Genomic DNA, 21,991 nt, shown 5'->3' with positions numbered 1-21,991 from the left:
ACTGTCCAACACATTATTAAAGACTGGAAGGAGAGTGGGGAAACATCATCTTCAAGGAAGAAACATGGTCCAATGTGACCACAGAGTCCAGACCTGAACCCCATTGAAAATCTTTGAAAAATTAATGCAACTCTGGACGGGAATAAATGTTGTGACATTGCAGAAGCTTATTGAGACGATGCCACAGCGAATGCGTGTTGTAATCAATGAAATATTAGTGTGTGTGACTTTTTTTTTTGGACAGGCAGTGTACAATATATGGAGCTATATATATAAATAAAAAATTTAAATAAATGAGGTCGAGTGATATAAGTCGAGATAATTATGATGCTACTGAGACACACACTACACTAATTCAATGCCCAAAAAGCTACGGTAATGATGACAGGGCTGTAAGAATATGAACTTGCACAGGATTTACTGACATAATGAGGTGCAGGTTTTGGCCATTGGAGGAAAAGCAGACAGAGGCTTACTTTGCTGAATGGTAAAAAAAAAAAGAATAAAAAGAAAGAATGATGAACACTACACCACCTACCTCTCTGAATCTCAAGGACTTACAATTAAAACAACACTTCATTTCATTTTGAAATTATATAAATAAAGAAACCCACTTCCTCTACGTGACCAGATTCGTTCTGTTCTGTCTTTCTGTTCATGTTCACCTCTACATAAATGCCTTAGAATAACATTTTGACTTGTTCTCTTGTTGAATTACATTTTTACGCATTGGAAAAAATTAATCGCTTCAGTTAAATTGTGAGTTGAAGTATGAGATCAGTCAGCTGCTGAATAACTTCCTCAGAGTGAACAAGCCTCCTTTTATCGAGCACTTCTAGCTGCCGTAATGTTTTGATGTTATTGTGTGCGCATAGAAAGGGAAAGGAGTTCATGGGAAGTGGGCTTCTTTATATATGTATAATATTTATATATCACATTCTTACCTTGGCAATCTGAGGTACACTTGGCAGCTGGCTGATTCCTGCTAAAGAGATCCTATCATGGACTGTTTTGGTCCTCGACCTGCAACGGGATTCAGAGATTTATTCCATCAAAGAGATTTTGCAACGTTTGATGTTTAGTTTATATGCAACGTGCTGGCCTGGTGAAATTAAAAGAAAAATGCTATGATCATGATGAGTTTAGTCTGAGCAGGTTTCAACGAGGAGAAACAGGACAGCAGCAGCTAGTTATGAACTCATTAATGCCAAGCGATACTGGCAACGTTACTGACATTATCTCTGTCAGCTGTCGAAGAAGAGTTCAGCCATCATCTGCCTACGGCCCACAAGCAAGAACAGAGCATTAATGCGTTGTTTTTGTCACCTGTTCACGAATATGTCACCAACTGTGATAATGGCAGAGAAGCTGCTCGCTGCAGCACCACAAATCAGCTCGGAAATTAATCACAACTCGGAGCTGCAGCCGTTTGCAGACCTGATTTATTATTATTATTTCTATAGCCGTGGCTGCAACGCTGCTCTGCGGATGGAAATGTCGGTCTGTCTGTCTGTTAGTGAGCCCACAACTTCAGCCCAGATTGGCCACTGTTGTGTGGATTGATTGTTATGAAATTTGATTAAACATTTCTGCTCCCATCAGGATAATTTGATTTGATCCCTTCATTTTTCATCTAGTGTCAAATTTCAGATGGTCAAATAGTTAAACAGAAATGCAGCAGAGCAGGCAAGCGTATCCAACATAAGACGGTTTTGCTCTTCCGGTGGTATTTTATGTTTAGGTTTCCATGGTTTCGGTAGTCGCTGTAAATGCATGGATTTAAAAAAAAAAATTTTCAATAAAAATCTGTAAAATGCATGGATCATCACACCAGCTTTCAACAATGGATATCACACAAATTGACATCCGTGTTAAAGGGATAGTTCAACATTTTGGCAAATTGGCCCATCGCCATAATCGCTATAGTGGTGCAAGCTATTTTTAGAACGGCGGAGCAGAGCCGCGAGCTGCTCAGAGCTACGCTACGGAGGCTTATGGGATTTCAAACTTCAAACTCATCAAATACACAATCCAACAACTCCAAAACGCTCTGGTGGACAAGTTGTGACCTGCACATTCACCACGCTATGAGATAATAACACAACGTTACCAGTTAGTTGTTAGTTGTTTTGTTAGTTGTTTTAGAGGGAAATTCATGCAAAACCGCTGATGTGCGTTCCTGTCAGGGGCAGTTTTTCATCAAGCAGTCTATGTATTTCCCTCAAAAACAACTCTGTCTCGTATCGTTCTGTTATTATCTCAAAGTGTGGTGAATGTGCAGGTCACAACTTGTCCACCAGAGCGTTGTGGAGTTGTTGGATTGTGTATTTGATGAGTTTGATGAGGGAAACCAAGAAATCCCATGAGCCTCCGTAGCATAGCTCTGAGCAGCTCGCGGCTCTGCTCCGCCGTTCTAAAAACAGCTTGCACCGACAATTAAAGGTAACAAACCTACTGCTGTGACTATAGGGATTATGGCAATGGGCCAATCTGCCAAAATGTTGAACTATCCCTTTAAAAGAAAGCGTTAATAGATCCATGCGTTTGGATAGATTGTCCAAAAAAGGGTTCAACATGAACATTATATTATTAATCATCACCTCACACTGTTCATTGTACCTGAGCATGATTCGTAAGAACTCCTGTCCCTCACCCTCCTCGTGCTTCAGGGACATGATGAGGTTTCCTATGCTGCTGCCGGTGCAGTAATAGTTCATGTGTTCCTGGAAGTGGAAGAGTGGGAAACGAGGGCGCGAGACCTCAGGTCAAACAACAACAATAGTCTTTTTCTCCGAACAAATGTACAGTTAAAAGTGACGCACTGACCTTTCCTAAGAAGTGTTTGCGGTAAGCTCTGGCCGTGCTGTTGCACTCCAGTCGGTAGCTGTGCCCCCCGCCCGGGCTCATGCCCTCCTCCCTGTCCTCCTCCTCACAGAAACTCGACTCCGAGGAGGAGGGCGTCCCCGCTGGAGCCTCCACATCCTCAATCCAGTATCCCCCAAACTGGGGCAGGATCACCTGTGGGTACGGACCGCCCTTCTCCAGCACCTTAGAAAGAGGAGAGAGGGAGACACAAGTCAAAATCTAATAAATTACAACATCAAAGCTCAATAATCATTAATTATAGGGCAGAAAATCATAGCAACAGCGAGCTATCGAAAGATTTAACAGCATTCTCAACATAACTAGCCCGTCAACTTATCCTATTTGACTGGCGATCCACCACACCCCCCATCCCATTCACATTGAGTTCGCGAGGTGGTGACCTTTCTTAAAGGGATAGTACAACGTTTTGGCAAATCGGCCCATTGCCATAATCCCTATAGTCACAGCAGTAGATTTGCTAATTGTCGGTGCAAGCTATTTTTAGAACGGCGGAGCAGAGCCGCGAGCTGCTCAGAGCTACGCTACGGAGGCTCATGGGATATCAACGGGAACGTGCATCAGCGGTTTTACATGAATTTCCCTCTAAAACAACTCTGTGTGGTAACGTTCTGTTATTATCTCATAGCGTGGTGAATGTGCAGGTCACAACTTGTCCACCAGAGCGTTGTGGAGTTGTTGGATTGTGTATTTGATGAGTTTGATGAGGGAAACCAAGAAATCCCATTAGCCTCCGTAGCGTAGCTCTGAGCCACTCACGGCTCTGCTCTGCCGTTCTAAAAATAGCTTGCACCGACAATTAAAGGTAACGAACCTTCTGCTAAGACTATGCTTACAGGGATTATGGCAATGGGCCAATTTGCCAAAATGTTGAACTATCCCTTTAAGTTAGACAAAATCAGATTCATGATTCAGGGCTCTGTGAAAAGGTTACAAAAAACTGGGCATGAAGCCTTTTTAGGGATATTTTACAAATGGATTTGATGCAAACACCTTAGGTCAATAGCTCTCCACATCTCTAGCTCAATTTGACAATTTGAAATAAATCATAGGGCAGAAAATAATTAAGGTCCTTAAGGCTGCAAATGCTTTATCTATTGTCGGAAACACTCAGCGCTAATGGTCACACATGAGAACGGTGTAAATATGTGTTATTATGAGTGTATAGAGTGTGAAACATGACTCACGTCTTCTATCCGTGGGTAGGGGATGTAGTCATCCTGTTGAACAACAAGAGGCCACACACAATGTTAAAAACTCCAATTATAACGCGAGTGAGAAACACTCACCTTCACCACAGTCATGCAGCAGCTGCAAGCAGAAACACAAACAACAGGGGCATGAGAGTAAACGTAGGAGGAGGAGAGATGAGGGGGGGATTGGTGGGTGGGTGGGCCGTCAGGTGAGGCGATGATGCAACAGCCTGAAACAGCAGAGTCATCATCATCATCATCGCAGCACGTCAATGAGGGCGTCACCGTCACCGAATGGGTGAGATATACTGTATATAAAATGGGTGAGATAGTGCTAAAGCTAAACATCGGCTTAAGCAGCAGCAGAAATGTGAACATTAACTTCTCTCCAGTCACTGTCAATACAGCATTTTACTAATGTTTAATCTATTTAATTTGTGCAATTTCTTAATCTAAATTTTGTAGCTGTGTTTATTTATTCATGATACCTATTCACTGTGTTATTCACTGTATTTGTATTATTGCACTTATTGTATTCAGTATCTTTTATCCTTCTTTAGCCTGACCAGGGACAAAGACTGCAAATTAGCTGAAGCTAGACGTCTTGTATGCATCGCATTTTTCATTCTCTGTGGCAATGTTGTATGTATCGTCCCTGTTAAATAAACATTAAAATAAAATAAAATAAATAGATAAATATAACAAAGGATGTGTAAAGTATCTTCAATTGTAATTGATGTATTTTCTGCCTAGTGCATATATTTTATGAAAATGTATCCTCTGACTGAAACCTTTATGTAATTACTTTACTTTACTTTACTTTACTTTATTATGTTTTTGTTTGTCTGTTTGTTCATTAAAAGAAAAAGATAATTTTAAAAAATGTGATGTCAGAGACCGTTTAATTGAGTTTAGCCTCCGGGATCGAGAGCTGTTATGAGCCTTTAGTGGTTTGGCAGTCTGCTGGCGTAGCGCCGCTCCAGCGCATGACCTCTAAAATACTGCTGAGGCCCGGGCGGCGTCTGCACTAGCGAGCGAGCGAGTGAGAGCGCAGCGCCACAGACAGACAGCCAGCCAGTCATTTATATTCTGCAGCAGCAGTCAGGAGGAGTCAGGATACTGCATGGCCCCCCGGAGAGGATCAATTGGCGGTTGGAAGTTCATTCAGTTTATAATCAATCAGATCAGGAGGTTATTGATTGATTGCGTACTTTAAAAAAAAAAGAAAAAAAGAAAAAGGCCTGAGAAAAATCTGAAAAGTGTTCAGTTCAGGATCACTCATAAGCAGACAGACGAGACAGGAGAAAAACACAGAGCAAAGGAAGCATAATGAAGCATAATGAAACAGTGGTGAAGCGGAAGCAGGAAATATAACGGTCGCCATGGCTCCTCAACTCGGAAAACGTGTAAAAATGTTAAGTGAACGGGAGTCAAAGTTTTATTTCGTGATCCGATTGAATTGTGCCATGAGAAAAAAATGTTTAAAACCGTCCTGTTGTCCTTGTGGGTCAAATTGACCCAATCGGTTTCCTTCCTCCATCCTTCCTTTCTCCCTTCCTTCTTTACACAATCCTTTTTCCCTTCCTTCTTTCCTTCCTTCCCTTCATCCTTACTTCTTCTTCCTTCCTCTTTTGATCCAATTGACCTGATCTGTTCCCTCCCTCCATCTTTCCATTCTTTTCTACAATAATTTTACAACAAACTGCTGATTTCTCGGCATGAAACGTGATGTTTTAACCCTCCTGTTGTCCTCATGGGTCAAGGAAGGAAGGAAGGAAGGACCAAGGGAAGGAAGTAAGGAAGGAAGGACAAAGAGAAAGATGGGAGTAAAGAAGAAAGGGAAAAGGAAGGAAGGAAAGATAGAAGGAGGGAGGGAACAGATTGGGTCAATTGGGTCAAAAAGGAAGGAAGGAGGGGCGTCGCGTGGCATAGGTCTGTCTCAACTGTACTATCTATAAAGGCATAAATGCCCAAAAAATATACTTAAAAAAAAAAAAAAAAAAAAAGGAAGGAAGGAAGGAAGGAAGGAAGGGGAAAAGGATTGTGGAAAGAAGGAAGGGAAAAGGGAAGTAAAGAAAGATGGAGGGAGGGAACAGATTCGTTCAAGGAAGAAAGTAGGAAGGGGAAAAGGGAAGAATAAAAATTTTGAAGAATCTGTAACCAGAAAGACTACAAGTCGCGTAGGTGACGTCACACACCGCATGGCGCCCTTTCCCGTGTCAGTTGTTGACGTATTTTTTGTACGACCCCAGATCCGTAGTCCGTAGAGCGTTGTCACACAAAATACATTCTTCTGTTGCCATTTTACGACAAACTGCTGGTTTTTTGGCATGAAACGTGATATTTTAAACAGGTAGAGGTCATATTTTTTTCTCTTGGCACAATTCAATCGGATCACGAAATAAAACTTTGACTCCCGTTCATTTTCATGGGGACTTCTTCCGAATTGAGGTCCCGCCATGGCGACCGTTACTTCCTGCTTCCGCTTCGGCACTCTATAGGGAAACATGCATAGGGAGAAAAGGGAGGAGGGGGGTAATAACACAAACCGATGAGATCTACAGTACAGAAAAACATTTTTTTTTAAAAACGAGTACGTGTCTGGTCACACCTTCCATCTTTTGGTCTCTTCAGCTTTAGGGACCTTATTATTGTCCGTACGCGGCAGCATGAGGACGGAAAAGCACACGGGTCAAAAGGCAAGCTCCTTTTATTTTTTCTGCATTTAAAAAAAAAAATCCTACCTAGAACATGCTGTGTGTTTTCACATCTCATTTGCCAGATGACAGTTGAATGAGTCATACATGCTAATGTACTTTCCTACACACACATACACACACAGGTAATACAGACATTAAGTCATCATCCTCTCCCTCCAGCTCTCTCTGATTCCCGCTTCCAGACACGTTCCTTTTCTGCTAACTGCTAATACCATTTGTTGGGAATACAGCCGCTCCCAGGCCTTTTAGCCCACAGTGATTTGTTAGATATATGCAGATACAACGAAAAAGCCAATCTGGTAGACACACAGTAAATTGGCCAATTACTACTGGTACAGGCCCAGTGGAACAGCTCGTCTACTGAGAACAGGAGTGAGGAAATAAATGCATGAGTGCTGAACATACACACACACACACACCAGTGCCATCATTTCTTATCCCAGCAATCATAACAAGACTCAGATAGCATTCATTTCAAACACACACACACATAGTCTGCAGTGTGTGTGTGTGTGTGTCTGAGTGCATATTGACGGAGCAGCTGTTACAGTCACAGGGGAGTCATTGTCCACAGTATGAGGCTGATCACAAAGACGCTCCTAAGAGGCTTCAATTTTCAGTCATTGACAGAAGAACAAAGATGAAGGAGAGGAGGAAAGAGGAGAGGAAGGAGGAGGGCTGAAGTTAGAGAGGAGGAGGAAGAAGAAAGAGAAGGGTAAAAAAAAAGAAAAAAGGAAAAGTTGGACATCAAAAAGTTGACCTTCATCAGCGCAGCCCAGATCCCACTTTGAACACTCGGCTCCACGTGTGGAGTTATTGGTGGCAGAGCTCTGGAGAGCCGGTCGATGCTGCCTGAAAAGATGGATGAGGTGCACAATGTGTGTGTGCATGAATGTGTGTGTACTGTATATGTGTGTGTGAGAGACTTTTTGATCACCGGGCCGCATTGACTGGCTGCCGTCCACGAGTTACACTTTCCAAATAACCCCGCTGATGTCTTCAGTCAAGTCAGGCTGTAAGGAGCTCCCTCACCTCAAGCTGCATTTATTTTCTCCTCCTCGTCTCTTTTCATCCCTCAGTGTCTCATGATTCAAAACTGAAGGATGAGGCTCATTCGTCTCGTTCTCTATTTCTCATCTCATCATGCTATGTCGACAAATCTCGTTGTGCGAAGGCCAAACCCGACTGTGAGTTACAGTAGTTCATCTTTCAATTCATTCCTACTGAAGCCGGCCCTTTATATGATAAACCATTTCATAGTATATCGATCCAAGATGTGATTTTTTGTTGAGCCTGGAACCAAACAAGCATGTTTGTCTGAAAAATATGACTTGTAGGTTTAATTTACAGTTTGTTATGACAATTAACAACCGTGGTGAGTTGGAGCCATGAGCTGCTCAGAGCTACGCTACGGAGGCTCATGGGATTTCTTGGTTTCCCCCATCAAACTCATCAAATACACAATCCAACAACTCCAAAACGCTCTGGTGGACAAGTTGTGACCTGCACATTCACCACGCTATGAGACAATAACACAACGTTACCAGACAGAGTTGTTTTAGAGGGAAATACAGAGACTGCTTGCTGAAAAACTGCCCTCGACAGCAACGGGCATCAGAGGTTTTGCATGAATTTACCTCTAAAACAACTCTGTCTGGTAACGTTGTGTTATTATCTCATAGCGTGGTGAATGTGCAGGTCACAACTTGTCCACCAGAGCGTTTTGGAGTTGTTGGATTGTGGATTTGATGAGTTTGATGAGGGAAACCAAGAAATCCCATTAGCCTCCGTAGCGTAGCTCTGAGCAGCTCACGGCTCTGCTCTGCCGTTCTAAAAATAGCTTGCACTGACAATTAAAGGTAACGAACCTTTATTATGGCAATGGGCCAATTTGCCAAAATGTTGAACTATTCCTTTAAGTTTAAGAAAAAATCTGATTCACGATTCAGGGCTCTGTGAAAAAGTTACAAAATGTGAGTTAGTTCATCTTTCAATTCGTTCCTACTGAAGCCGGTCCTTTATATGATAAACCATTTCATAGTATATCGATCCAAGATGTGATTTTTTGTTGAGCCTGGAACCAAACAAGCATGTTTGTCTGAAAAATATGACTTGTAGGTTTAATTTACAGTATGTTATGACAATGAGTTGGATCTTGCACTTGTTAGAAAATCCGATTGTGTGAATATGGAGCTCATTTATACTTTAACGTTAATATTTCAAGTCGCTGGACACATTTCAGAACTGCCATCCTGAGCCATTATTCTCCACAAAGAGCCTGCAAATAGTATTTCTCTCCATCTTTGTATCTTCCTTCTACTTCTATTTCACTCTCTCTTCTTTTCTGCCTTTCATTTCCCACCTTCTGACTCCTCCTCCTCCTCCTCCTCCTCCTCCTCTCACTTTCTTTTTTTTTTTTACATTCCCATCTGTCATGACACTCCTCAAAAGCCTGCGCCCTTATAGGCCTGCGGAGAGCACAAAGTGGTCACATACAGAGAGAGACAGACTTTGTTCAGAAGAAAAAGAAGAAAAAAAAATCAATGTATTCCATACTGAGAAGGAGAAAATAGTTACAGGAGTTCGGATCTCTCCAGAGCTTATTCTTCCGTGACCCCAGCATGACCATAAACCAATCTGAGCAGCAGACCGAACCCAGCTGACCTACGCTGATTGAATCATCAGGGTCTGTTTTATCCCTGTGCTGTATGTACTGTACTGTACTGAATCTAGTTTTGGTCAGAGAAGACGAGTTGATGAACGGCGTCTCGCAGCAATGTGCAAAGTTTTACCCAGTGTAACAAACAACATCCTGATGGCACAGACAACAAGGCGAGACTGCAAAAGTGCAATTATCGCTCAGCAGTACAGTCGAAGCGTGGCTGCGAGAGAGGAGGAGGAGGATAGAGGAGATAGAGATATAGTAGTACAGTATAGGAGGATTACTAGAGAGGGAGAGGCTGGATTCACAGAGAAAGAAAAGAACGTGGAAAGTATGAAAATTTCATACCTGCATCCTCTCCAGCATATCGAAGAACTCTGCGGACTGAAACACAGAAAGGAGAAGATTTAGAAACTTGTAAATACAGTTTTTTTAGTTTAACGCTGCTAAAGTTTGACTTAGAAGTAAATCATCCTTAATTTACATCTGTTTAAGTGTTTTTTTTTTACACTCGATACAAAACCCAAACATCTGGATCCAAAGGGCCTTACATGATGCGTAACATCGGTGTTTACAGCAGCAGATCTGGCTCAGCGGCGCGTTTGACTCTGCTCCACAGTCTAAACTCAGCCGTGTCAAGAGGGCAGGGCAGGGCAGAGACTTTCCTAACAGGCGCTCCCGCCCACATGCACACACGCTGATAAGCAGCCACTTCCTCAGAAAGCAGCACGTGTACACATAAACACAACTCTCTCACACATACTCGGTCCCTGAGGCTCCCACCTTGTCACATCAACAAGCTGCGAGGGTGATAATGGTTTGTGCCTCCGAGCTCCGGTTTTGACTCACCTACAATGTGTAGCCTATGTGTAATGTGAGCTGCTGTTTAGGGTAGTTGTGTGCGCACATAGATGCACTCGGCAACTCACACACAAAGGGGATGTCAGTTTCTGTCACCACAATTAAAAATCCAGTGACAAAAAAAAAGGGGTGAGGGAAATTCACACAGACACTTCTGGTAGAGCCTCTACAACCGCAGCGATGTTTCCTCTTTCAAATTGCTACCACGACCACACACAATACGACCAATGGAGAGAGAGAAAAAGGAAGGAACCAGTCTCAGTGATAAAAATATGAACTCTGACTCGCTTCAACTGAAATTGACACTCACTAACTTACACTTCTAAATGCACCAGAGCGCCGCTGCACTCAGTAGCACCATAAAACACGGAGCGAGAGGAAACAGGGAAATGAATGCCTTACCAATGAACTGTGGCTCTTTAACCTGTGAAGTCTGGAGTAGTGTTTAACTGGTGTTTTACAGTCTCTTCAACTGCAGTAAAAAAAAAACTCTAAATGGCTACATTTTGACAGCGAGGCTGTAATAAAAAGCTAATACTCACTCTCGGCTCTGCTTACCTGCACTTTGGTGAAAAACTATTAATCTCTCATCATCACCGCTCCCACAGACGTGACAAGACAAGCCAGAAGAACAAGCACACAGTTTATCAATGAGTTTAATATTAACCAGGAAGAAAGGAAGGAGTTCCACTGCACACAATGAGGTCATTTCAATACTGATTTGTTATTGAAATTAAAAGTAAAGCAACGCGTTTCGCCCAGTAGGCTTCATCATCATCATCAGGCTTATGTCGGCTTTGGCCCATGGGCAGCAGCTGGCAAAGCCAATCAGCCGACACATAACAACTGGAGAGAAATCATAGCAAATAAAGAGATCTCACAAATACACAATACATATCAAGGGCTCAATAATTACAAATATAAATACAAATCTAACTTAAAGGTATAATATGTAGGAATTCCCCCCATCTAGCCTTGTGGTTGCATATCAGAAAAAATGGCGATGCAACATGGCCGCCTCGGTTCGGTGCGTCGCCCACTTATGTATTTGTAACGACTTGTAACAACTCATTCTAAGGTACGAGAAAGCTTTCATTTGTATGCGGCTGTGATTCGACTTCAGTGAAATACGTATTTATGAAAGACATATTTGATTTTTGCTAATAAAAAGCCAAATAAGTTACACACTGGGGCTTTAACACTATAAATATGCAGAATTCAGTGTTAACAAGTCATACTTCCTACTTGATCCCTATGAGGGGAGGGAGGGGCGGGGATGTGCTTTAATATTAACCAGTTAAAGAAGGTGCTGTAAACTGAGACAGTGCTGCAGTCTGACCTATTAGAGTCAACGCTGCGCTGTCAGACCAACATGTAACCCAGGTTACTAGGCCCTTATCCTAGTCCAGCTATCAGTTAATTGATTAGATCAATAAATTAATAAATGATAAATAAATAGATGTGACAAATAAATAAATAGAGTTTGATTTAAAATAATCTTACATAAAATAAATAAATAGGATTTATGATTAAAATCATAAATATGTCAATAAATAGATTTAAAAGATTAATATACACACGTTTATTTACATCTGTTTTAAAAAGAATGTTTTGTTTATTTCAAGTGTGGCGAATGTGCCTTTCTGGAAGTGTAAAAGATTCAGGTGACATGAGGAGTTCACGTGATGTGAAGCGGAGTAACCAATCAGACGCCGTCAGGGTGTACGTGCAGGCGTGTTGTTGTTTTTTCTCTCTCTCTCTGCCGGACCGTCGTCGAGGTGGCTGCATGCTAAGCTTCGGCTGCAGATATTACCGTTTTGTGAAAGAAAGTCAGATATTCCAAGTCTGAGTTAAGTTTTTATCGTCGGTGCAGAGAGCGAAGCCTTTTCTTTTGCCGTGGGTTGGAAGCGGACCGTGTGTTTTGTGACGGAGACGGAGGAGAACGTGAGTGTTTACTAGTAGCATGGCGCTAGCTCCGGTCATTAGCCACATGTATTTCGCTAAATTATATTTTTGAGGTTACACGTTACTGAACTCCCATGTCCCTGTCTCTTAAAAAAGCGGAACCTGGACAGACGAGCCGTGTATTCTTCCTTGTGCCCGGAGTGTGTGTGTGTATGTGAAGTTTGAGCCTCTGGTGAGTAGCCTGAACTTAATTGATAAAAGTCCGGTGAACAAAGCTGAAATGTGCATCTGCTAATGTTAATATGGATTAGTGAGGCATTAAATTCATGTGTATAGTGTTTAAAAAATAGTTTTATATTACTGTGTTTGCATACGTTAACCCCCGCTCGGTGTATTTTTTATGAGAGCGAGCGGTGTGGAGAAAAAAAAGAGGAAAAAGAAAGGCGATGAATGTAAAGAAGTATTCCGCCATTTTGGCGCATGTTTATGTTTATAGTGTGTTCGGTTCATTTTAAAAGCACAGTAAAAAGTGGTTAAAACAATTATTAAGAAACAATGTTATAATATACATGTATAAATATGTGTTTATATGCATTTATTTACATTTAGAAGTATATTTTATTTACATGAATATATAGTAACCCTTTCTTTTGGCCTTTATAGGCCGGGTCTTTTTCTTTGGTATGGATTCCTGGGTTTGAGATCTGCACAACTACTTCTTCTGCTGAGGATTTCCTCCTGTTCTGTAAGGTAGAAGGGACCTCAGTGGTCGTGGCGAGCTACCCAAAACAGAGACTGTGATTTATTCAGAGACTGAATTTATTGGAAACTGTGGTCGATATCTCATGTGTGTGTTGACACTGTAAAACATTTTTTTCTTTTATTCATTTTATTTATTTTATTTCTTTATTCAAAACAATATAACACACTTAAAACTTACCTGATGGTTGTGTCAATTCTTTACTCTGTCACTCAATGCATATTGCCAATACCCCTTTCTCCTAGAGCGATCTAGACTTCTGATTTACTAGTCCACGAGGTAATTAATGCACTGATAAAATATCTGTATCTCCTAGTTTTAAAAAATCAACAATTAGAGCTAAGGTAGGTTACAGAAACTTGGCGAGCTAGCCAGGAGAAAGTGGAGTATTATTGAGTGACACGAGTAAAAGGGTAAGCAACAATATAGTACAATGGATATAGTGAAAGATGAAAAGATAAATGTTCGTAACTCAGTTATTGTTATTGGGTTAACTCAAACTGAAGTAGATGAGGAGCTTGAGAGCCACCTGAAATGCTATGGGTCTATTAGCAGAGTACTAGTCATTGATGATCCAAAATCAGAGTATCATCTCTGCTCCATTGTGGAATTTTCAAATAGCTCTGCAATGCACACATTTAGACCTATATTGCCAAAAAGAGTATCAGAGCTCAGCTAATGCAAATGTTACCTTTAAGGTGCTCTCCTTAGATAGTGTTTACACTAGCACTGCTAGCAGCAGCGCCACCAAGGGGTATCTTGAGGAACTGCAAGCCATAGCTGATAAAAGTGGGAAGTCATTTGAAAGTGTACTTCAAGAGGAACTGATGAAGATGAGTGCAGGTAAAGTTGTGAACCTCCCCGCTGACACTGCACCAGTCGAAGACTCTCAGTTGAACACATCTGATGCAACTGTTCAGGGGATTGAAAATATTAAAGCGCCATCACAGGTCGTGCAACAGCCCTCTCTCCTGCTTGGATCTGTCTCACCTGAGATAGTCAGGAACTTACCAGCTGTGTTCCCACCATCTCCTTCACCCAGTCGTGATCAGCGTGGATTGAGAGGTGATGCCCGAGCAGCATCAACACCAGCTCTGCGAAGGCTCGAGGCCGCTGCTCCGAGTCCACAGGTAACGTCTTTACCTATCAGTGTGAATGATCAGTTGCAGCCTGCTGTGTTGACAGCCGCTCCATCGCCTAGCATTGCTGCTAACTTGAACACTCAACACCCAGCGTCCCAGTCCATCAAAGCCAGTGGTAATGGTGACAGTGCTGCAGTGACACATTCAGTACTTACCATGAGTGACGTTAATCCTCCTGCTGTACAACGGGTCGTTGTTGAACATGTCATGCGAGCTAATGAAGCTATGTCTCCCATGCACTCTTCATTTCGCCTCAGACCTTTCTCTGGGAAGTTTCCTCGTCCAAACAGTGAACTTGACTTTGACACCTGGAGAGCAAATGTTGATTTATTCTTGACAGATCCCTCCATGTCTGACCTGCACAGAACACGCAAGATCTTGGACAGCTTATTGCCTCCAGCTACTGATGTTATCAAGCATGTCAGCCCTCAAGCTTTGCCATCAGTGTATCTTCAGCTACTTGATTCAGTCTATGGCTCTGTAGAGGATGGAGATGAGCTGTTGGCTAAGCTTATGGGGACGCTGCAGAACAACGACGAGAAGCCGTCTGACTATCTGAACCGCTTGCAAGTTGCTCTGAGTGCTGTGGTCAGACGAGGTGGTATCGCCGAGAGTGAACGAAACCGCTACCTCCTGAAGCAGTTCTGTCGTGGCTGCTGGAATGATGGCTTGATCGCTGATCTCCAGCTGGAGCGGAAAACAAATGCACCGCCCTCGTTTGCTGAACTGGTGCTTCTGATTAGAACGGAGGAAGACAGACAGGCAAGTAAACATAACCGCATGAAAAAACACCTTGGACTACACAAACCAAGTCCTGCTGTCCCAAAGTTCAGAGCTGCATCACAACAGTTAGCTGCATACAGTTGTGCTACACCTGAGAAAGAAGTAACAGATACTGACGTCTTAAAGAAACAGCTCAACGAAATACAAGCCCAGGTTGCTGTCATGCAGACTACAACTCCACGTAAAGCCAAAGTCAGCTGTCCTGACACAACTGAAATCAGCACATTGAAAAGACAAATTACTGACATTCAAGCACAAGTAGCAGATATGAGGAAAGCAACTCAGGAAGCAAAGAGCGACCACCTAGAAGCAACAGAGATTAAAGCATTGAAACATCAGCTTGCCTTTCTTCAAGCACAGGTGAGCCCACCCCAAGTTCAGAGTCATCAGATACCATCGCCTGCATTCTCAAGAGACTTCTCCATGACAGCTCGACACCAGCCACCCAACAAGAGAGTGAGCGGACAGTCCAGTTCTGGGCCAACAGCAAACAATAGGCCCCGTCCATGGTACTGTTTCCGCTGCGGTGGAGACGCTCACCTGGCAGTCCACTGTGAGAGTGAACCCAACCCCCTCCTCGTTGAGGAAAAGAGACAGCTGCTTAGAGAAAAACAACGGCAATGGGATCAGCAAAATGGCAGCCCTAGCATCCAGCAGTTAAACTACTAGAAGCCCCTGTTGCAGGGCAAACAGGGACTAAAAGATCAACCATACGCCCTAGAAAAACAAAGCAAGTGGCTAGCAAGTGTGGTAATGCTAACACCACCTCCACCATACTGCCGCCCAAGCTGGTTGGAACAAAATGCACTGCTCAAGTCACTATTGAAGGCCACAAAGTTAACTGCCTGCTAGATACGGGATCTCAGGTGACCACTATCCCGCTGTCCTTTTTCCAGACTCACCTGTCCCATCATTCCTTGAAATCCTTGGACGACCTTTTGGATGTAGAGCTGCAAGTAGAGGGAGCCAATGGAGAGGCCGTGCCTTACCTCGGGTACGTAGAACTCAACCTGTTGTTTCCAGAGGAGTTTTTGGGAAAAGAGACTGAAGTCCCTACGCTGGTGTTGGTTGTTCCTGATGTGAGCAGTGTGCCTCAAATCCTCATTGGCACCAACTCATTAGACGTCCTCTATTCCAGCTATGTTGAAAGGCATGATTGTCGCCCTCAGTCATTCCTTCCTGGCTACAGAGTGGTTTTGAAAATCCTGGAAGTACGGAAAAAGCAGGCAAGTACTGGAGCTCTTGGGCTGATCAAGGCGCGGAGTAACACCCCCGAAGTGGTGCCAGCGGGCAGCACAGCCGTTGTGGAAGGGCAGGTCCACATGAGTGGTGCTCACCAGGACAAGTGGGCAGTTGTAGAGGCCGCATCTGTGTCGTCCCTTCCTGGCGGATTGCTGGTTGCTAGCTCCCTGTGCACCTTACCTGTCAAGCGCCCTTGCTCGATGTCAATCCTGCTGAGGAATGAGACTCAACATGACGTCACCATCCCTCCGAGGACGGTGTTGGCTGAAATTCACGCCGTTCAACAGGTGATGGGAAAGGAGCCCTCCGCCGACTTGACCGCTCCTGAAACCAAAAAGATGGAGTTTGATTTTGGGGATTCCCCGTTACCACCGGAGTGGAAAGAGCGAATCACAAGGCTGCTCCATAGCATGCCTGAGGTTTTTTCTCAGCACGACATGGACTTTGGTCATACCAACAAAGTAAAGCATCACATCAAGCTGAGCGACAACACTCCTTTCAAGCACCGACCCAGACCCATCCATCCACACGATGTCGACGCAGTTAAGAAACATCTTCAAGAGCTGCTCGATTCTGGTGTCATACGCGAGTCCGAGTCCCCTTCGCATCCCCCATTGTTGTCGTGCGGAAGAAAAATGGCTCTGTGAGGTTATGCATCGACTTCCGGAAACTCAACTCACAAACAATAAAGGATGCTTACGCTCTACCAAACTTAGAAGAAGTGTTCTCTCTTTTGACTGGCTCCAAGTGGTTTTCAGTCCTCGATTTAAAATCGGGCTATTACCAAGTCGAAATGGAAGAGACTGATAAAACAGAAGACGGCGTTCGTGTGTCCCCTCGGCTTCTGGGAATTTAATAGAATGCCCCAGGGGGTTACCAACGCACCAAGTACGTTTCAGCGATTGATGGAGAGGTGTGTAGGCGATCTCAACCGCAAGGAAGCGCTGGTTTTCATCGATGACCTCATCATCTTCTCGGATACCTTGGAGCAACACGAGTCAAGATTACTACAGGTCCTCAACCGACTTAAAGAATATGGTTTGAAATTGTCATCAGAAAAATGTAAGTTTTTCCAAACCTCCGTGAAGTATCTTGGTCATATCGTCTCCCAGCACGGCGTTGAGACAGATCCGCAGAAGATTGAAGCCTTAAAGACCTGGCCAGTACCTGAGAACCTCAAACAGCTGCGCTCCTTTCTGGGTTTTTCTGGGTACTACAGACGGTTTGTGAAGAACTACTCCAAGATCACCAAACCTCTAAATGACCTTACCTCTGGATACCCACCTCTCAGGAAACACATCCAAGGAAAAGAAAAAACTCACCTGTACTTCCATCCGAAGGAATCCTTTGGGAAGAGGTGGACTCCAGAATGTCAGAGAGCGTTCGAGGAGATCATTGACAAGCTCACCACCGCACCTGTCTTGGGATTTGCAGACCCCAAACTCCCATACGTCCTTCACACTGACGCGAGCACGACAGGGCTTGGTGCGGCTTTGTATCAAGAACAAGATGGACGGATGAGGGCTATCGCTTTCGCAAGCAGAGGTTTGACAAAGAGTGAGGCGAAATACCCTGCTCACAAATTGGAATTCCTCGCGCTAAAGTGGGCTGTCACTGCTAAGTTTAGTGATTACTTGTACGGTACCGACTTCACTGTCGTCACCGACAGTAATCCCCTAACTTACATCCTGACTTCCGCGAAGTTGGACGCCACGAGTTACAGGTGGTTATCAGCTCTATCGACATTCAACTTCAAGCTCCAGTATAGAGCAGGAACTCAGAATCAGGATGCAGACGGACTCTCTCGTCGACCACATGGGGAGCTCCTGGATGATGCTGTGTCGAGGAAAGAGCGTGAAAGGATCCAACAGTTCACTCTACATTACCTGAAGGATCAGGAGAGTCCAGATGTTGTTCTCCCAGATGCAGTGAAGGCCATATGTGAGAGGCATGATGTTGAGTGGTCTCACAAAAATTCCACATGTCCATCAGTCGCACTGGTCGAGTCTCTCGCCGTCCACTCCGATGCTCTGCCCAGTGGTTTCCAGCAGGAAGAGGATCATGGACTCCCTGTGATTGGTCCTTGGACTGAAGAGGAGATGAGAGCGAAGCAACAGGCCGACCCTGATCTCAGAGTGGTCATTGAGCACAAGGAGTCAGGAGACATGCCCTCACCCACCTTGAGACAAGAGCTTCCAGAACTTGTTTTGTGGCTCCGAGAATGGAAGCGTCTTGAGTTGAGAGGTGGAGTGTTGTACAGAACGCGACAAGAACATGGACGAGTCACACACCAGCTTGTTCTACCAACTGAACTCAGAGCCACAGCACTGAGAGGCCTACATGATGATCTAGGCCATCTAGGAATAGAGCGGACCCTCGACCTCGTGAGGTCACGATTCTATTGGCCTAGAATGTCCGCATATGTAGAGCAGAAGATCAAGAGGTGTGAACGTTGTGTGCGCCGAAAGACTCCAAACGAAAGAGCAGCTCCTCTGTGTAACATCAAGGCCAGCAGGCCCTTGGAGCTGGTCTGCATGGATTTTCTATCGGTGGAGCCGGATCGGAGCAACACAAAAGATATACTGGTACTGACAGACCATTTCACGAAGTACGCAGTCGCGATACCAACTCGAAACCAGAAAGCGCAGACTGTGGCTAAGTGCTTATGGGAAAACTTCCTGGTGCATTATGGATTTCCGGAAAAGCTTCTGAGTGACCAGGGTCCAGATTTTGAATCTCGCACCATCAAAGAACTGTGCTCCCATCGCTGGCATTCAAAAGGTCAGGACTACCCCTTACCACCCCCGGGGGAATCCAGTGGAGAGATTCAATAGGACCCTCCTCCAGATGTTGGGCACTCTCGAAAACAAAGACAAGTCTTGCTGGCGAGAATTTGTCAAGCCTCTAGTGCACGCCTATAACTGCACGCGGAATGACGTGACCGGATTCAGTCCCTACGAACTAATGTTCGGCAGGCAACCCCGACTTCCAGTTGATTTGGCGTTCGGTCTCCCTTCCAGCTGTGAACCCAAGTCACATTCCCAGTATGTGCATGACTTAAAGGGCCGCCTAGAGGAAAGCTACCGAGTTGCCACGGAAAATGCCTCAAAGACAGCTGAGCGCAACAAACAACGGTTTGACAAGAGAGTCGTCGAGTCCACTCTTGAGGCAGGAGATCGAGTCCTTGTGAGGAACGTTCGGATCAGAGGGAAACACAAGTTGGCCGACAAATGGGAACCAGACATTCACATAGTGGTCAGACGTGCTGGTGACCTACCTGTGTACTCTGTCAAACCAGAGGGAAAGGATGGACCACTTCGCACCTTACACCGTGACCTCTTGCTGCCATGCGGTTTCTTACCTGTAGCTGAGTCCGAGCAACCTCCAAAGCCGATTATCCGCAAGCCAAGAACAAGGAGACAGTCGAGAATGGAAGCCGCAGCCGAGTCAGAGGTGGCAGTTGATAACTCAGAGTCAGAAGACAGTGAGTACTACTACTACTTACCTGGAGAGACATTGAACTCTGACTTCATTGAAACAAGACTTGTGACCCGGCCAGAGACAGTACCTGCAAGGGAGAGACATCTTGGAGAGACAAAACAACCCACCTCGTCTTCAGCTGGTTGGCTTCCTGCTCCTGTTGACCTGGAAGAAAAGACAGAGACATTAATCATGGAAAAACAAGACAGAGAAAAGAGACGTGCACCTGAAAGAGGGACAGTACAGTGGATGCCTGTGGAGATCATTCCATCCGAGTCAGAGAAACCTCCAGCTTTCGGGGATGACACCTCAAATGAGCCAAGCTGTTCTGGATGGAAAGAAACCTCAGCAGTTGTTGATCGGGAGGCTGAGGTCATCTCAAGGCATAGAGAAACTGATCCCCCCAAAGTGAGAAGAGCTCTGTTTGGAAGCTCTCAGGACGCCCCCTTTGACATTTCAAGACAGGAGGATGAGACCTTACCTGTTCAGCCGAGCATGTCGGAGTCTCCCTCAGAACCAAATATTATGGATGAAAGCCTTCCTGTTTTCTCAGATCTGTCATTCAGTGACAGCAGCAAGGATGACGGATGCTCTGTCAATAAATCTTGTGAGGATGTGTCATTGGACAGAACCAATGAGGGAACCGCAGCTGGGATATCTGGAAGAGGAACCTCTCCAGTCATCGTGGGAGAGAGTGAGGGTGACAGTGTTCCCAGACGTTCCCAGAGGCGTAGAGAACAACCTGAACGACTACAGTATGGTCAACTCGGAAATCCCTTGCTGTCTATAGTCCAGTCACTCTTCCAAGGCCTCAACCTTGCTTTTGCCGATGCACTCCAGAACCCTGGCTATGCAGACATCCTCCAAGTAACCCAAGGCCAATTCATAGTCATGTGGGTGTAATGGGACATACACACCTTTAGAAGGGGAGGGTGTAACCCAGGTTACTAGGCCCTTATCCTAGTCCAGCTATCAGTTAATTGATTAGATCAATAAATTAATAAATGATAAATAAATAGATGTGACAAATAAATAAATAGAGTTTGATTTAAAATAATCTTACATAAAATAAATAAATAGGATTTATGATTAAAATCATAAATATGTCAATAAATAGATTTAAAAGATTAATATACACACGTTTATTTACATCTGTTTTAAAAAGAATGTTTTGTTTATTTCAAGTGTGGCGAATGTGCCTTTCTGGAAGTGTAAAAGATTCAGGTGACATGAGGAGTTCACGTGATGTGAAGCGGAGTAACCAATCAGACGCCGTCAGGGTGTACGTGCAGGCGTGTTGTTGTTTTTTTCTCTCTCTCTCTGCCGGACCGTCGTCGAGGTGGCTGCATGCTAAGCTTCGGCTGCAGATATTACCGTTTTGTGAAAGAAAGTCAGATATTCCAAGTCTGAGTTAAGTTTTTATCGTCGGTGCAGAGAGCGAAGCCTTTTCTTTTGCCGTGGGTTGGAAGCGGACCGTGTGTTTTGTGACGGAGACGGAGGAGAACGTGAGTGTTTACTAGTAGCATGGCGCTAGCTCCGGTCATTAGCCACATGTATTTCGCTAAATTATATTTTTGAGGTTACACGTTACTGAACTCCCATGTCCCTGTCTCTTAAAAAAGCGGAACCTGGACAGACGAGCCGTGTATTCTTCCTTGTGCCCGGAGTGTGTGTGTGTATGTGAAGTTTGAGCCTCTGGTGAGTAGCCTGAACTTAATTGATAAAAGTCCGGTGAACAAAGCTGAAATGTGCATCTGCTAATGTTAATATGGATTAGTGAGGCATTAAATTCATGTGTATAGTGTTTAAAAAATAGTTTTATATTACTGTGTTTGCATACGTTAACCCCCGCTCGGTGTATTTTTTATGAGAGCGAGCTGGTGTGGAGAAAAAAAAGAGGAAAAAGAAAGGCGATGAATGTAAAGAAGTATTCCGCCATTTTGGCGCATGTTTATGTTTATAGTGTGTTCGGTTCATTTTAAAAGCACAGTAAAAAGTGGTTAAAACAATTATTAAGAAACAATGTTATAATATACATGTATAAATATGTGTTTATATGCATTTATTTACATTTAGAAGTATATTTTATTTACATGAATATATAGTAACCCTTTCTTTTGGCCTTTATAGGCCGGGTCTTTTTCTTTGGTATGGATTCCTGGGTTTGAGATCTGCACAACTACTTCTTCTGCTGAGGATTTCCTCCTGTTCTGTAAGGTAGAAGGGACCTCAGTGGTCGTGGCGAGCTACCCAAAACAGAGACTGTGATTTATTCAGAGACTGAATTTATTGGAAACTGTGGTCGATATCTCATGTGTGTGTTGACACTGTAAAACATTTTTTTCTTTTATTCATTTTAT

At 43.9% G+C, this 21,991-nt stretch overlaps 1 protein-coding gene across 6 annotated transcripts in view; it reads right to left on the bottom strand.

Moving 5' to 3' along the window:
- The window catches only part of rap1gap2a (RAP1 GTPase activating protein 2a), a 136,289-nt gene that overhangs the window by 17,037 nt on the left and 97,261 nt on the right, over positions 1 to 21,991 (bottom strand). For 4 of the 6 annotated variants that reach the window (XM_085794859.1, XM_085794858.1, XM_085794861.1 and 1 more), the window contains 6 exons: positions 9,807 to 9,842; positions 6,688 to 6,720; positions 4,071 to 4,103; positions 2,827 to 3,048; positions 2,620 to 2,723; positions 945 to 1,023 (listed from right to left, as the gene is read on the bottom strand). In XM_085794859.1, the coding sequence (XP_085650985.1) occupies positions 945 to 1,023; positions 2,620 to 2,723; positions 2,827 to 3,048; positions 4,071 to 4,103; positions 6,688 to 6,720; positions 9,807 to 9,842 (507 nt within the window). The remainder of the gene's footprint in view (positions 1 to 944; positions 1,024 to 2,619; positions 2,724 to 2,826; positions 3,049 to 4,070; positions 4,104 to 6,687; positions 6,721 to 9,806; positions 9,843 to 21,991) is intronic. The other 2 variants (XM_085794860.1, XM_085794857.1) reach the window with 1 other exon arrangement.

This window comes from Trachurus japonicus, chromosome 13 (assembly GCF_045865225.1).
Source record: "Trachurus japonicus isolate A0001 chromosome 13, Traja_1.0".
Lineage (NCBI taxonomy): Eukaryota > Metazoa > Chordata > Actinopteri > Carangiformes > Carangidae > Trachurus > Trachurus japonicus.
This window is presented reverse-complemented; position numbering and strand designations above follow the sequence as displayed.